Genomic DNA, 17,321 nt, shown 5'->3' on the forward strand with positions numbered 1-17,321 from the left:
GATGGAAAAAAACACAATTTTAACGTTTTTATACATGAAGAGAAATTAATATAAATGCTGGTTGGAATTTAAGTTTTACCAACTTGAGCAATGTAGTAGGTCCTTTCCAGAAGCTGGTTTGTCACACACCACACACACCGTGGGGCCTAAACAGGACCCTGTCGCAAAGCGATGTCCATTCGGCTGCCTGTCCTTGCCTTCTCTGTCCTTCCCTTTCCCCTTTGAAAGCCACGCCAGAGACATTGGAGTCAACAAAGAGGCCATACATACGCGAGGCGAAACGTGACTGACTGTTACACCTATAAACTCAAGCCCATGCAGGACTTAATACAAAAGACGATAAACATCTTTGTGAAAGTTTCTATTTGCAGGGTAAACTCTCCAGCATGCGAGCGGATAAACGAGGCCACCAGGAGGACCCGCCTTTTTCCAAACCGTAAGAAAGTCCACTGACACGGAAACGAAGCGTGGTGTAAACAACAGACACAAGCAGGGAGGGCTTCCACTCTCTGTGCTGACTCAACAACAGGGGATTAATCATTAAAAAGGAAAGAAGCTGGACATGTTTGGTCTGTCCCTCTGACCTTGAGTGCTTCCCAGAAACATTTCCTGGTTCGTGTCTCTCAGAAAGCAAAGACTTGAGTCTAGACGTGGGAATCACCCAATGACAGAAATAGGCTCACAAGAACAAAACACGAATGATCCTTTAATCTACGGATTTCATCACACCAAGGTCTACAGAGCAAACACCTGAAAATACTGCATGCCCTTTTAAGGTATTAGACTGAGAGTTTCATGTTGTAGCTAAAGCCAGCTTTAATCTACAACAAGGTGAAGTTATGCGAGTTATTCTTTACATTGTTGTTGTAAGTAAAACGTTTATAGGTGTAACAGCAGGACTCTTTGTGGCTGGGGTTTACCTTGCTTTTGTTACGTGTACTGGACATCCTGCTCTTGAGAAAACTGAATGTGCGGATGACTTTGTACTTCTCCGACTCCGTTTTGGCTGGAATGTTGTATTTATCCAACTCCTCCTCTTCAATTCTGTAGACAGGTTGATGTAAGTAATGCAGTTATTATTATTTTTTTGTGTGTGTTTGTGTGTGTGTTCTGCTTACTAACTGGATTGAAGACATAAATTAGTCACCGTGATCTGATTTCCTTATTCCTGAGTCAACAAAAGTAAACCAAGCATGACAGGTTTGTTGAGGTGCACACACTCTTACATGCAAAAAGTCTGCAAACCTAACGGATACATGACGTGACAAAATAGCGTTTCAGCTGATACTGTGCAGCATGTTGTTTCTGTTAGGGACAGGAACTGAAATAAAAGGCTGTACAAACATTTCTGTTATCTACAGTGGGGGAAATAATTATTTGATCCCTTGTTGAATTTGTCAAATAAACATTCTCTAACTTTTACGGTGGTTTCCTTTTAAAGCAAAGAGACAGAATATTGAACACAAATTTAGGAAATATGTCAAGAGTTATACACTGATCTGGATGTTATTGGGTGAAATAAGTATTTGATCTCCCTATAGCCAGAATTCTCTCTGTGAATTACAATCACTCAGTCAATTACACATTTTTTTTGTTGTCAACCAGTTTTTTCATTCTAACTTCTCCACCACCATGGGCCTGGCCAGTGAGCTGTCAAAGGACGTCATGGAGAAGATTGTAGACCTGCACAAGACTGAAATGGGTCATCAAGAACACCACACACTACAATGCAATGACTGCAACGATCTCCTGCTTAAAAAGTCACATTTAAAACCCTCTCCTAAGTTTGCCAATGACCTTATAAATGAAGGCTTGGTAGAAAGTGCTGTGATCAGATGAAACTAAAATCGAGCTCCTTGGCATCAGCTTGACAGAGAAATGCTGGGTATGATCCAAGTAACACCATCTCCACAGTAAAGCATGGAGGTGGAAACATTATGCTTTGGGGCTATTTTTCTGCTAAGGTTACAGGACACAAGTGCACTAAGAAACCAATGAATGAATCTATATTGTACCAAGCCATGTTTTGCTTGGGGATCAAATACTTATGACAAGCAAATCATTTTTTTGGTTGATATTCAAAAAAATGATTGAGACTGTTGCCAGTTAGAAAACTTCAAATTCAGTAAGAGATTAAATAATTACTTCCCCCACTCTACAAGCACAGACCAAATAACAAGTTCTCCATTTCTGCAACACTTTGCTGTGAAAGCAGGTAAAAAAAAACAACTAAGAACTGTTAGAAGTTAGAGACATGCATGACAAAGAAAGACATTCGGTGCATATTGTTAAAAGATCCTAATTCTGTTCCTGTTCTGCTGTTAGAGGAAATGTGGTTTGTTGACAGGAGGTACACGTGCTGTAGGTTTTGTTACGTTTTTTAACGGTTAGTCTTTTATGTCAGATGGTTAATGACGCGGGACCAGGCAAACAGAGGTGGATCCCCCACATACTCTTTGAGAAACTCAGACAGGGTGAGATGTTGTAGGGACTCTGCCAGCTCCATGCTGCCTTCATCATCAGCAGACTGGGCACGCTTACGAAACTTGATCTCCCTGTAAAGAACAGCGCCATAACACACCATGTTTATAAATTCTCTGCCACTAGAGTAGCTTTGTATGAGTCACAGTTCAAAATAATCCTTATTTATCCAACACCGGGCTTTGGTAAAACAAAAAAACAAAAAAAACCAAGAGTTTTCTTCTGTAAACAGGAGAGCTGAACATCAGATTGGCCCTCTCTGCTCCTGAGATGATCACATTAAGGATATCTACTCTCTTTGACATCATAGAGATCCTAGAGTAAGGAAAGCTGTGCGAGTGAGTGTTTAGGGCAGTCAGAATCCCAGGAATTTGTCTCACAGGGATTACTTTTGCATAGTTTGTCATCATTATACAAAACTATGAGCATCTGCCATTGTTATAAAACATCCACATAACCAGAAAGTTGAAGCGCAAAGTAGGTCCACTTAAAAGTGATTGATAAGTAATATCAATTGGCTTTTCTTCTTTAATGGAAGAACTGGAAACTGTGCTTTCATATTTAAATCATAAACATTTCAACTCAGTGATGAAAAACACAGAGCAGCCTTGTGACACTGACAAAAAAATCAGGTTGGGTGTAGAGCAGGGTCACATTGATATCTCTGCGTCACTACTGCTTTTGTCCCTAGAAAAAAAAAATAGATCAAACACCAGTAATGCCAAAGAAAAGGCTCTGAGTCATCAGGACAAAAGAGCTTCACAAAAACCAGCAGCCAAGTTCACAGAGCGCCTGCTGTCACCAAGCAACCTGGTCATGATAGTTACCTACATATGCTGCGCTTGGGATTGCAAATTTATTGACGCATACGGCACTTTCAATTAAGAGCTCCAAAAGGTCACATCAGTTAGTGCTAGGAAACAAAAGGAGACAGAAAAGAGACCCTGGAACACAAAATGATCCTAATAACGTTGAGTAAATTAAATGCAAAGTATAAATACCTTTTCTCATGAGACTGATCTGATATACTGGAGGCTCTTGGCTCTGTGAACACAAAAAAGGGGAAGATGTTGCTAAAGTTGAAAACAATAAAAAATAGATTATTGATAACCCAAAGAAAAACAGCAGGTAAAGTAATATTTAGACTAGGCAACAAGTTTTGTTGTCAGATTTATCAGATTTTATTTCCATTCTAGAGAAGCTGTTCAGTTTCATATGACAACATTTGAATACAGACACAATTGTTATGCAAAGCAACAAAGATGGTCCTCAGGTATCAAATCAGGACAGGATGATAATATGAAAAGCAGTAGCACAGACAGACAATCACAAGTGCTGACCCGCCAGAGACCCACAAGCAGTCATCGCTGCTGCGAAGCGAAGCTGTGTCGTGATTACGAAAGCCATACACAGACACAAAGACAAGCCAAGGTTATTACAGTTTGGTGATTCTAATTGAATTCTCTTTTTTAACTTTCTTTCTAATTTCTTGTTTCATGTGTTTTGATTGAAGAGCATTCGAGTATATTTTTACATTTTGCTGGTTTTTTAGGTTAATATGTGTTTTTTCTAAAGTCCGTATAAAACAAGAATAAATGTTTTCTGAATTTGTCACATCGCATAAAGTTGTGTTATTAAGTGTTTAATGTATATGATTAAAATATGATGAACAAATGAAGAAACTCAAGCATTGAGGGCATTTGCAAAGACGACAAAACTACGCCCATCTGTGGGAAAGGTGCAGCCTCTCAAAAGTTGAAATACCAGTTGTGATTTGGTGAATGCATAACAGAAAATAAATGCATCCTAGCGGCAGTTTTAGAGTTTAAGCCAAAAAAGAAATTCCAGGCAACAATGCCCTACCCAAGAATCAACTTTTCCAGCAGACTGGTGTGTGGCCAAGTAGAGTAAGGCTGTCAGTAACAAAGACCCAAACATTATTTGGTAGTATTTCTTTGTCTCTCTAGAGTTAGATTAAATTGACAGATATGCTCCAAGCCATCTAAGTTGAAGTGGCAGTCATTGTGTAAACTATTCTCAAATTTCAGGTTCATGTTTCTTTTGTAGTAGTTTATATTTGCACACGAATAAAGACTGTACTTTTGTGCTTCGTGGGGGAAAAAAGAATTTAAATATGATACGCATCCAGCAGGCAATGTAATATTACTATAGGTTACTGTTACTAATTGGTTTTCCCTCATTGACAATTTGCATTTTTTGCTCAATATCAGCCCTAATTACCCCATTATATAGATTTTAGGCTAACATTGAACCTTAGTTGATAGTAAATAGCAAGCTATCATAGTACCGTATCATCCCAATGGAGCACTTTGCTCCCAGACTTCTAGTGTACTTGTGGTAGAATGGGAGGCAGAGCCTTCAGCTTTCAGGCCCCTCTTCTGAGCTCCCAGTTGAATTTAAGAGACAGACACCCGCTTTACTTCAAGATTAGGATTAAAAGTTAAGAGCTGGGTCAGGTGTCCCTGAATCCTTGCTTAGTTACGCTGCAATAGGCCAGGCTGCTGGGGGCTTCCAGTGATGTATTGAGTGTTTTTCCTTCACACTTGTTTTTATACACCAATCTGAATTTAATCATTAATTATTATGGACCTCTTTCACAGTGTGTCTTTTGTGCTGTCTCCCTCTACTCACAGGCTCAGAGAGGGGCAGCCGTCTGCTGCCATCTGGTTCCACAGGAAGTTTCTTCCATGCAAATGGGACTATTTCCCTTCCCACTGTCGCAAAGTGCTTACGGATAGTGGGTCAACCGATTGTTGGGGTTGTCTCTGTATTATTGTAGGGTCTTTACCTTACAATATAAAGTGACTTGAAGCAACTATTGTTGTGATTTGGCTCTATATAAATAAAATTGAATTTAAAATTAAATTGAATTATATGACTATTACTGCTTTTTCTCCACATTATTACCAAACTATTACCATGTTGTCACCAAGTTTCAATATAAAATTCTATCAAATTATGACTCAAGCCATTTTTCTTTTTTTTTAAGAGTTGAATCAGTTTACAATAATAACCTTGACTCGCCCCTCCCACACATATGCAAGCATTAACAGTGACAGTGGCATGCAGGCTTTGCTGGGCCTTAGCACAATGTGACGGCTGCAGGTGTCCAGTACTTACTACCAGGGTGGAGCAAAGACAGAGATTTAGACAGAGAGAGGGCCTGAAGAAGAGATCGGCTGTGGCTGACACTGTGGTGCACGGCATCTACAGGGCACAGTGGATAGAGGAGTGCTCATAGATCAACTAAAGACACTTGAGACTATCAGCATGTACAGTCAACTCTAAGCTAAAAGCTGTTAAACAGTACTTAAACTTTAATTTCATTCAGTTTCGTAAACTTGTTTTGAATAAAAACTACTAATAACAACTATGTAAAGAAAAACCTTAAACTTTGATTGACATTTGGGGAAAAAAGTGTTTGCTTGTTTTTGTTTTTTAAATGGTTGCCACTGTTATGTCTACGCATTTCATATGAAGCTGGAGGCAGCAGCCAGTTACCAGCTGGCTCACCATTTTAACAGGAAACAGCTAGCCTGGCTCTGCTGGAAGCTAGCAAAATCCATCTAATTTGTTTAGTCCGCACAAAGAACACTGTTTAAAAATGATAAATTGTGTTTTTCCAGGAGAAGTTTTCTGCCAGACTATTTCTTGTCTAGGTCTGGTACACTCATTGTGATGTCAGGACTCCAGAAATAACTGACTCCAGCCAAGAATTTGTCTGTCACATATAAGCTCCCCTTTTATTAAATGCATAACGTACTAATTTGTGAACTATAACTGTTGCAGGTAGATTAGCTTACACCCGCTGTTTCCACCTTTAGATAAAGATAGATATTTTTTCTCTGTACATTTATTTACTATACAGACAAGAGGCTGAATGTTCTCAAATGCAGGAACGTGAACAAGCATATTTCCCATTCAAACCACTAATTTACTTAGAGTTGACTGTACATTATATTAGTTGTAAGGCTATCTAGTTCAGCTGATCTGTCACTTGAAAGCTAATTTAAAATTAGCTAAATAGAATTCTCACCAACCAACGATGTGAGACTACCCCATCAGTGACAGACAAAAAAAGCAAAATAAAAAGGTTAATTGGAAATGTTATTAGTCATGTGTTAAACTTTTATCATGCTCAACGATCTGAGCGTTACTAACCGGGGCTGATATCTGAGGCTTGGTTATCTCGAGTAAAACGAGCCGGACGTAAGCTGATTTTGGAGGAGTAGGAATATGATCGCAATCGAAGGCCCTCGTCAACCAGTTCCTACATGAGAAACAAGTAATGTTTGAAAGCATGAGTATAAAACTTGTAGAGCACTTCATGTACGGATAAGCCGAAGTACTTAATGAGAGGATGGTATATTACTTGTGAAGTGGGTTCATATGCTGATGCAGACTGGCTGCGGGTGCAAGTGAGATCAGGAGAGGGAAGAGGGAAAGTTTCCTCTTTGTCTTCACTTCTCTCCACATCGGATGAGAGTGGGGAAAGTGGAGACTTTGGCCCGACGCTTTCTTCTTCACTGTCCACTTCCAGAGCCACCAGACTGGGACTGGAGTTATAAATGACAAATTAGTTAGACACTATCGGTACACACAACGCACCGGAGAAGACATCTGATTAATACCTGAGGTCACAGGTCTCCATTGGTGGACTGCCTCTCTGATCGGCCTGCTCGGAGGAGGCGGGACGGATCAGCCTTGTGAGGGCCAGATCGACAGGTGAAAGCAGGGGAGAGCCGGATGCAGAGGATGGGTAGAAGTCTTCTGAAAAGGGCGGAGGGGTATCGGTGGCTAAAAGAATTTCCTCCGAGTTGATGGTATCCCATAAACTGCCATCTGTCCCTGTACTGTACCTCGTCACTCCGCTGACATTGTATTTAATGTCAACATCATTCGCCTGAGGTGAAAACATAAGGCGGGACAGGAAAGAGCAAAAAGAAAGAAATTTATTAAGCAGCAAAGCAAAAACTGAAATTTTATAACTAAAAAGAAAGAGAATGACGTATGACCTGTGCGATGGTGTGGCCGCTGCTGTGGATCGCAGAGAGCAGAGGGTGGGCAGCTTCCTGAGTGAACTGGCTCTGTACTTCACTGGACGGCATGCGATCTCCATTTACTATGACAAGCATAAGAGATTCACTTTGGTTTAGAATAATTCAAACAGACTACTTCTTCTTGTCACACACACACACACACACACACACACCACTTTCTTAGTAAAGATCAACTACTGCACACTCTTGATTACAATAATTCCTCCCAGCATCAGCCCCATCAGCCAGAAACTAGAGAGAGACGGCTCTCAAGGGCAGGATAAAATAATCAGGCGACTTATCCACACAAACAAATCAAGGAAACTTCACCATGACGTGGTCAAAAAAGCATGTCATCAAAATAGACCTTTGAATCATTTTTGCTTCTCTCTCCTGCTTTTTTCTGTTATTTGAAGTCTTTTTTTAACCATAATTCAGTCATCCTATTGCTTAAATGTCATGGCTTAACACGCATAAAGCAAAAACGTGATGACCTTTAAGGGGTTTTTTTTTATAGAAACTTCCACATATGATCCTTTCAGGCAGCCTGTTTGTTTTCTGAGGGGGGAAAAAAAGCAGATTACTGATTTGCACTGAGTCATGCTCACTATCACTCTCTCTCTCTTTCCTTCAAGTGCTAGGTCAACACAGTGTTTATGAACACTCATTCTTAGCAATATTCAGAAATACAGGCAGTGACCTTGGTTAGATTTTAGATTTGAGCTCATAAAAATCCAATGATGAAAAATAAAAGAAACAATGTTGCCAAAGTTTTATATCCATGTGCATGGGGGTTTTTTCCCCAAAATTGAAGAGGTCATAAATACTTGAAATCAGAGTTGAAGTTGTTAGACTTGCTTGGCACTGAAGAGAGGCACGCATCTCTGTCTTAATCTCACCTTTCAAATCTGATCTGTTTTCCTTTTAAGATAAGAGAGATAAGATAGAACTTTATTAATCCCTCGGGTGGGTTCCTCTGGGAAATTCGATTTCCAAAAAAGCACAGCACCGACAGAAGTTACAGAGTTATACACACACACATATATATAAATACAGAGACAATATAAATAAAATATACGAAGGGGATAAATAGAATAAATAGGAATAAAAATAAAAATACAAGTGAATTGCACATTTCAAGTATTGAGTCTATTGCACCGTTGACTATTTACAAAAGTATTGCACAAAAGGTATTGCACAGTGAGGTGCAGAGGCACTACAGCTTAGTTGTTCCCTCCTTTGTCCTCCTGTTTCCCCTCCCTCTCCCCTCCAGAGAGGAGTTAAACAGTTTGATGGCGTGTGGGACAAAGGAGTTTTTAAGTCTGTTAGTTCTTGTCTTTGGGAGAAGCAACCTGTCACTGAACAGACTCTTCTGGTTGTTAATGGCCGTGTGCAGAGGATGCCTGGCATTGTCCATAATGTCCATCAGTTTCTTTAATGTCCTTTTCTCTGCCACTGTCACCAGAGTGTCCAGCTTCATGCCGACCACAGAGCTAGCCCTCCTGATCAGTTTCTCCAGCCTGGATGAGTCCTTCTTTGCTGTGCTGCTCCCCCAGCACACCACAGCATAGAAAAGTACTCCAGCAACCACCGACTGGTAAAACATTTTGTCGCCATATTAATTTTTTGTGACATTTTCTGGTCACTGAGCCTATTATACATGGTTAGGATCTGTTTGCGTGTGCTGCCTCTGGCATTCGGGAGTTATTTTGCCAATTAATAATCTCTTTTTAGGGCGACATAACATTAATATCTACTTTGTCTTAAAGTTTCTAAACACTACATACTTTGGTATTTAGACAGAAGTGAGGTTTTAGGACTGGTCAGAGTTTGTGTAGAAAGGAACAGTTAGTTCCAGGAGGCTGACGCAGGGAACTGGCAGTTACATCAAGGTTCCGATCTTGGAGTTAATGACCAGCAGGGGACGACACCTTTTCCTGCATACAGACTTTTGCTTGTATAGAAGTCTACGGCAGTGTTTCCCAACTACAGTGCCGCGGCACATAGGTGTGCCATGAGAAATGGTTAGGTGTGTCATGGAAGATTATCTGGTTCCACCTGATTTGTACTCTAAGCGATCGGCGTAACGGGCAGAACAATTACATTCTCTTCCACTAGAGGGCAGTACAACCAGTACTACAACTACAACTGCTCTAATTAAATGGGTTGATAACTGCCAATAAAACAGAAGAAGACAAAGAAGAAATTATATAATAGTCATGCTGTGAGTGAGAAAACACAACGCGTAATAGCAATAGATAAATATTTGAAAAGAAAAAGTAGTCAATCTGACCTGGGTCCTGGGAAAAATTCCAACCCAGATGAAGTCCCTAGCATGAGTAGTGGCCAGAAGAAAGCAAAAACGGTATAATGGGGACAAACGGAGCCAATTCTGCTTTACCTGGTGCGCAGGGGGAAATGATCAATATGCTTTTTGTGACATTTTTGTTTGGTGGTGTGCCGTGTGATTTTTCTAATGTGAAATATGTGCAGTGGCTCCAAAAGGTTGGGAAACACTGGTCTACGGTCCTGTGCTCCCTCACTACGTGACCTCAATCGACATTTTTGTGATGACTCCCAGAGGACAATCACTAGTTTCAGACTATAGTGACTAAAACATGAATTTTATAATGTGAATCAGTCATTAACCGATGAGCATGCGGTGCTCTTTCACAGTCAGAATCATACCATATTCATCAGCTTGGGTTTCAAAACACTAAAATCACAAAAAAAGCTCAGTTTAAGTCTTCATAACAAGATGAACCAGTGGGTAACATACCATTAGGTACTTTTTTATAGTGTCTATGGTCCCAGCAGCTCCCTTATTTTGCAAGGGGTCGCCTTAGATACATTCAGTGACTCCCTGAAGAGTTTGTGGGTGATAACAAGCTATTATACTGACCAGAGGTCTGAGGTAATGAAGTACAAATACTTGGTTACTGTACTTAAGTAGAACAGCACAATTCACCATTACTCCACACTTTAAAACATTAAACCAATATGAGTCTAGATGGAGGTAACAATAGCTCATGAAAAACTGTCTCATTGGTGTATCCATTACAAGGGCTTTCTGCCTACACAGAGATGAAAAAGGCAAATATCTAAAAAATTTATGCATCGTTTATATCACTATGCTCGAGTTAAAATGGGTCGGAATGATCTGGAATGGCGTTTTTAGTCCAGATGTACATAAGTTGCGGTCACTGTACTTCAGCGTCTAGCTAGCACTACAATAGGAGGAGCAAGCATTTTAAGCATTTTAAGTAATTTAAAATGCAGTGTCACTAACAGTTCAACACACATCAGCAAACACACAAACTGTTTGTGTGCAGTTTGTCACACAGTGTGTTGCTAGCTAAAGGTGCAGCTGTTGCATTTCACAGGAAGAAAAGATAACTTCACTCAGACATGGAGAAAGATGTAAGAAAGAAAAAGATGTAGAAAGACGGGCCGGACAAAGGATGTAATGTCCTCATTTTTAAAAATATGACACTGGATCCGTATATGATGTGAATACAGTAAAGCACTGTACTGGGCTGGTGCACAGCCGGTGACGTGTTCCTGGTCAGAGTTGGTTTACATAAAGGGTAGCAGAGATTAAATTGAATTTAAGATGATGATGCTTTGGTTCATTCAACTTTTATAATACTGTCTAGTATAATGATAGTATAAACAGTACACTGCCAGTGTAGGGAACGGAAATCAGAGAAGCTAGCTCATGAAAAATTTGCTTACAGCTTGTTCAATTCAGTTGTGTAAATCCACAAAGACCAGCAGCAACATAGGTCAGCTGATCACAGCATGTACACAAAGAACACAGCTCACAATAATAAACAGGAGTAGAGCTCAGAATAGAAATGACTGAGTTCCCTCCAGTGAAATCCCACTTTAATGTTGGACTGTACTCATTTCCCTGTTCAAAAAAAGTTTGTATTCTCATGTGTTAATATCATTTAATTATTTAATTACTTTATTAATATAGCACAAGGTTCAGTTTACTTTTTTACAAAAATAGCTGCCCTCCAAAAAGCTACTTTTAACTTTTTTAATCTGAGCACATCCAGAGCTTGTAATTTTTCACTTTTACTTGGGTAAAGAATTTGAATCAGTGCTTTGACTTTTACCAAAGTAATTTCAACACAAGTATGTGTACTAGTAAAAAATGCTTTTACTTTTGACACCCCTGTCTATGACACTGTCAGATATTTTAATCTATATTTTATTGGTGTTCAGATATTTTTTTTTCTCTTGCTTTTTTCTGAATCTTATTTTTTCTTCTTTTCTAATCTGCATTAGTGGTTTCCAGTTAACTTCAGATGAATCTTGTCTTTAGTGCCTATTAGAAAATGTGAGCGTTTGGTTTAGATTAAAGGTAAGGCAGATTAAGCTTCTTTGTATAACTCTGCATGTATTTATACAAAAATACACACTATAATGCCTGCCACATGATCTGTATATTGTGCAGAACAAAAAAAACACAACAGTAATGTGACCGTTGACTATGAAATGTAGTAATTTAAAGTAGCCTGAACAATGTCTCAAAGTAAAGTCCTGTTGAACGTGTACAGTGTACATAATTACTTGGGCAACTGTGAGGGAGTGGTGGTTGGCATTTTTATTTTAAACACGTGGAAAATTGCCTTCCTTGATGAGTGCACTTTCCACCCAGACTTTGATGTCTGGACCTGCCATGGCTGCACTAATGTAAAGGAAATCCTGGGCATCACAGAGGCATTTCCTCTTTGCTGCTCTCACACAGTGAAGACATACAAGTAGCGCACATGGAGCTCAAATATACAAGGCAGACTTCTCATATAGTTCCATGACTTTTATCTTGTTTTTATGTATCTGCTGTGACCTTTAAGTAGAACCTTTCACACAGGCAAAAACAAAGAACCACGATTCCAGTACTGGATCTAATGGTGACAGACACAAGCAGCACAAGTCTCGGCTGGTAGACTAATCGTAACACAAGCTAGCTCCAACAATAACTGCCACCGCTGAGTGAAACATGAGAAACTGTTATGATCATTTCAACAGATCTGGAAAAAACAATAACTCCAAATGACACTTTTTCACCACAGTAGCCCCAAGACACTGTCATCCCATCTAAAGCACTCAGGCCAAAAGAGTTTAAGAACTTGAGGAATATAAGGAGAAATCTGCAATCTGTGGAAAACAATGGGATCGATGCCTCGTGTTTTTCACGCGACACTACTTGACGCTGACACTTTATCGTAAACGCACACACATAATTTCATTTATACAGCATTTACAAGCGCCATTGAGTAGCACCAGAGCCTCTCCAAAGTTTACAACAAACTCTTCATTCTTCCACAGCATCACACAGGAAAATTAGCATTCGCAGTAACCGTGGTGACACCCGAAACACTTTAGCATCCTTTTCAACTTTTTTTTACTAGCCAATGAGCTTCAGCTTATATAGTCTTGAGCAGATGTTGGATTTAAAAGGGAATCAGTGTAAATGCATGTGTCTTATCTGAAATGTCAGCTTTTGTAAGCCGAGGACACTTTAGCTTGTTAACATTCCACCTCTTGCTTCGAGTACACAGCTCTACTGTTTGATCCAGGAGAGAATCGGGGGAGGGGATGGCAGGGCGACAAACCAGAGGGGGGGGGGCATCTCATAGCTCAGACAAAGTCTGAGTGGGACAAGCCTGACCCCATTCCTGTCTTTGTCCCACTGACAGGGCAGATTCCTGGACCCCTGGATTGAGTCATTATGGAGCCAGTGCGGGTAAAGACACAACCAGCATCATCCAAAGACTCCCGGAGGACAATATGTCCATTTAATAAACGAATACCACCTCTGTGCCTAATACAGAAGCCCATCCCTGTCTGTGCCTGTGAAGCAGCAACCGCATCGATTTCCAATGATGTGATTCAAAACAGAGCTTCGCATATTGTGCTAAGACCACGAGAGAAACAGTTCCTCCCCAGGCTTCTGTGCTAGCTTAATATGTTCTGTTCCCACACCCCGCTGTTCAGTGCAGCCACAAATATGTTGTTGTATTTTTTATGGATTACCCATTCATCATTTAATCCAGATGCTGAAGAGTTACTGCCGTAATATTAAAACGGAAAATAAAAAGTTGTGATTGCTGGGCCAAAACGTTGGACCAGTGAATAAATCATCTGAAAATACTTGAAGCAGAGGTCGAAGAGAAGAGAAGAGAAGAGAAGAGAAGAGAGTTACCAGATAATGAGGATGAGTACTCTTCTTCATCATCATCGTCATCTAAAGACAGGACGAGCTGCTCTTCAAAAACCTTTAAGCAAACACAAAAAGCATGCACACCATTTCACTAAATTTACATATAGTTTACTTGAAAAAGTCATAAATGCATATGGCTGCATTCAAAAATCTGCAAACATCTACAACGTATGTATGTATACTCACACTGTCCACGAGCACATGCTCTTTCACATGTTGTTCCTTGTTGATGCCTGTGCAAAAGAAAAACACTTAACCAAAAGCTGAAGCCTGACACACAAACACCCTCATCTTCCTCCTCCTCCTCCTCTTGCTGCTGCTGCTGCTGCTACTCTAAAAAAGAGAGTTATGTGGAAGGCACAACATCAGGTTCTCTGGATGTGACTCTGCTATCCAGGAATGGAAAACTAACCAATCAGACTTTGCGCTCGTCCAAACCAGCAGGTCCAGAGAAAGAGCACAAGCTCCCTACTGTGGAGCTGTTATTTCAAGAGGATTAATGGACGGCTGCTAGAGTCGCGACGGGGTTAAGGTCAATACCGTGGTACACTTCCTGCTTCCCTTTATGAGTCGATGCTGCCACCTGCCATCTCTATGGTTACCAAAAAGAGTAGCCACAGGTTGAAGAAACACAAAATGTGTGTGTGTGTGTGAGACACAGATATAGAATGATAGAAAATAATTCGCGGCTGGCATCGAAGATTAGCAAAGATTACTCTCTGCATGTCTGCATGCCAGCCTGAACATGTCACCGCAGGGAAAGAGAAACAATGTGCTTCTTCGGTTTTCTCTGAAGGCTCAGATGTGCTGTGGCTGTGCCTTTTATGGTGTCTGTTGAAAGTGTTTTTCTAGTCTCTTTAGGTCCTAAGTGATGGATGTCTGATCATACCACTGTTTGCTCAAGTGAATCTGTGGCTGTTCATTTTTCCACTGCTCCAGAGTAAAGTCTCCAAACTTGCATGCCACCGCAGGCAGACAACACGCATGAGCTGTTTGCGCACGCGCAGATCAGTGTGATGACAATAGCAGGGTTGTAAGTAATTATTATTTTCATTATTGCAAAATCCTTTGATTGTTATTTTTGACAAATCAAACACTTTGTTTCGGCTACAAAGCATCAGAAAGCAGTTTAGAAATGACCGCTACAGGTTCTCAGAGCCTGGGATGAAGTCTTTATACTGCTAGACTGAGGGCCTTCAACATCTGCCAGAAAATGCTGAGGATTTTCTATGAGTCTGTTGTGGCCAGTGCGATCCTCTATGCTGTTGCATGCTGGGGGAGCAGGCTGAGGGTCGCAGATGCCAACAGACTTAATAAACTGATCCGTAAGGCCAGCAATGTTGTGGGGATGGAGCTGGACTCCCTCAAGGTGGTGTCGGAGAGGCGGATGCTGTCCAAGATAAAGACAATGTTGGATAACACCTCCCACCCACTCCATGACATGCTGGTCAGTCACAGGAGCACGTTCAGTGAGAGACTGAGATTACCGAAAAGCACCACTGAACGACACAGGAAATCATTCCTGCCTGTGGCCATCTCCCTGTACAACACATCCACTTAACACACTGTTTGCTGCTACAGCTACACATGTTTCTTTTCCAACTATTTATTTATAAGTGACTTATGTATGTATGTATATATATGTATATATTGTACTATTCTTAGTTAGTGTATTGTCTGTCTTGTCTTAATGTTGGTTTAAAATGGAGCACTGTAACAAAAAATAATTTCCCCCAGGGATCAATAAAGTATTCTGATTCTGATTCTGATTTTGTCTGACTAAACAGTCCAAAGTCCAAATATGAGAGTAAGTGATCTGAAATATTGAAAAATGCAATGATCAGTTTATTATCTGTCAATCAAGAATTTGGATCATGACTAAGTTCATGGAAGAAACAGTACTGACATGTGTGTTTATGAACCTTTGTGTGTGTGTGTGTGTGTGTGTGTGTGGGGGGGGGGGGGGGGGGGGGGGTTATACAGCCGGAAAGTCCATGTAATATGGGACAAGACACTGCTTTGGTGTGGACTGAGCTCAACCACTGCTTCTGTAGTAATAACATGGGTAAGGACAAACTTGATTAAAGCTATTTCTTATATTTACTGTCAATTAGTACGGTCGAAGACCATTCTTTATTCTAAAATCCATGATTCTAATCCAACATTTTTGGTGAAGACTTCCATTAAAGGTACAATCAGCTGCATTTTGAGGTTATTTAATAGAAGAAATACTGCTGTGCTCATAAATATAGACTGATTAGTGTGTAATTACATCTTCTAACGTACAAATTTGGAATTAATCCATAAAAATACACAGGAACAGACACCGGTTTGTGGATGCTGCCATGTTATCCCACCATCTTGGATACAGTGATAAATTGGACATGTGGTTAGAGACCGGCCCCATACAAAGTACACGAAAGGCTGGATAAACATTGGCCTAATATTTTTCAGATAAAAGCCTGAAAGTAATCAATTTCTCTGATATTATGAACACAAATTGACCACAATGCTACACATTAGTTTAATTCAGAACTTACCTTTGTTAGTCTGAACACCTTCATCTGTATCCCTCTTGCCCACCACAGTATCAGCTCTGAGCACATTGATCTTGGACAGAAACAGATGTTTGAGTAAATTAAAACTGCCATGAACTGTACAAAGAAACATGACATTATGATAAAGTACAATTATTTAGTCACTACTGCAGTCTTACTATAATATGTGTATATACAAACTATGTATGGATGTATGTCCATATGTACTCACATACAGATGGGCCAATCTGAACCAAACTTTGCATGAACAACATCACACATCCATTATTAACATCACTATGTTTTTTATTTGCGTATTCATCATCCAGGAATGTCAAATGTCTCTGTTTGCGTTTGCTTCAGATGTGAAGTTCAGTGTAGGTCAGCCTTTGCTTTGTTTTTGCTAGTATATCAATATCAATGTCAATTTTGTTTATAGAGCGCATTTCATTGCATTTAAACTCAATGTGCTTAACACTATGGGTGGGTTTTGATTATCGATTTATCAATTAAAATCGATTCTAGCTTAGATAACGTGTTATCGATCCTGAATTGATTTTTTAACATAAATTTATTTTGCCCGAAACACCAGAATCTCAGGTGAAACCTCACAAAATTTCAACAACCACCAAACAGCTAAAACAGTAAAAGAGAGCAGGAACACGGATTCTGCACAAAGACGTAAACACAACGCGCGGACCTGCCGACGGATCAGAATCAGTGAGATGTGGCTTTCTCACCCGACGGCACGGACTCTAAACAAACCTCTGTAACTTTGCTCTGCTTCACTTCAGCAGCATCAGGTAATGTTCATATGTTGTTTGATGACTTTCTTTCGTTTTTGATCTACTGCAGAATATTTTTAAGGTTATCTGCTATAAAATCCCAGGCAAGGAAAGTCGCCTTCATGTTTTTCTGTGTTTTATCCTCAGCTACTTTGACACAAAGGCATCTGCTGTGATGCTCACACTTTTGATAAAGTCTCAAGTGTCGGCTTTGTTTTTATAG

General features: G+C 40.1%; 1 protein-coding gene across 1 annotated transcript in view; it reads right to left on the reverse strand.

The window, feature by feature from the left end:
• Positions 1-17,321, reverse strand: part of arhgef28a (Rho guanine nucleotide exchange factor (GEF) 28a) — a 54,437-nt gene that overhangs the window by 19,716 nt on the left and 17,400 nt on the right. Inside the window, exons 7-18 of the mRNA XM_085464194.1 lie at positions 16,317-16,386; positions 13,963-14,009; positions 13,759-13,831; positions 7,518-7,624; positions 7,134-7,405; positions 6,875-7,058; positions 6,664-6,772; positions 5,623-5,709; positions 3,483-3,525; positions 2,454-2,555; positions 921-1,044; positions 84-219 (exon numbers count right to left, since the gene is read on the reverse strand). Of these exons, the coding sequence (XP_085320320.1) occupies positions 84-219; positions 921-1,044; positions 2,454-2,555; positions 3,483-3,525; positions 5,623-5,709; positions 6,664-6,772; positions 6,875-7,058; positions 7,134-7,405; positions 7,518-7,624; positions 13,759-13,831; positions 13,963-14,009; positions 16,317-16,386 (1,354 nt within the window). The remainder of the gene's footprint in view (positions 1-83; positions 220-920; positions 1,045-2,453; positions 2,556-3,482; positions 3,526-5,622; positions 5,710-6,663; positions 6,773-6,874; positions 7,059-7,133; positions 7,406-7,517; positions 7,625-13,758; positions 13,832-13,962; positions 14,010-16,316; positions 16,387-17,321) is intronic.

This window comes from Copadichromis virginalis, linkage group LG7, assembly GCF_057382275.1.
Source record: "Copadichromis virginalis isolate Kocher_CV1m ecotype Utaka linkage group LG7, C_Virginalis_male_GT1.1, whole genome shotgun sequence".
NCBI lineage: Eukaryota > Metazoa > Chordata > Actinopteri > Cichliformes > Cichlidae > Copadichromis > Copadichromis virginalis.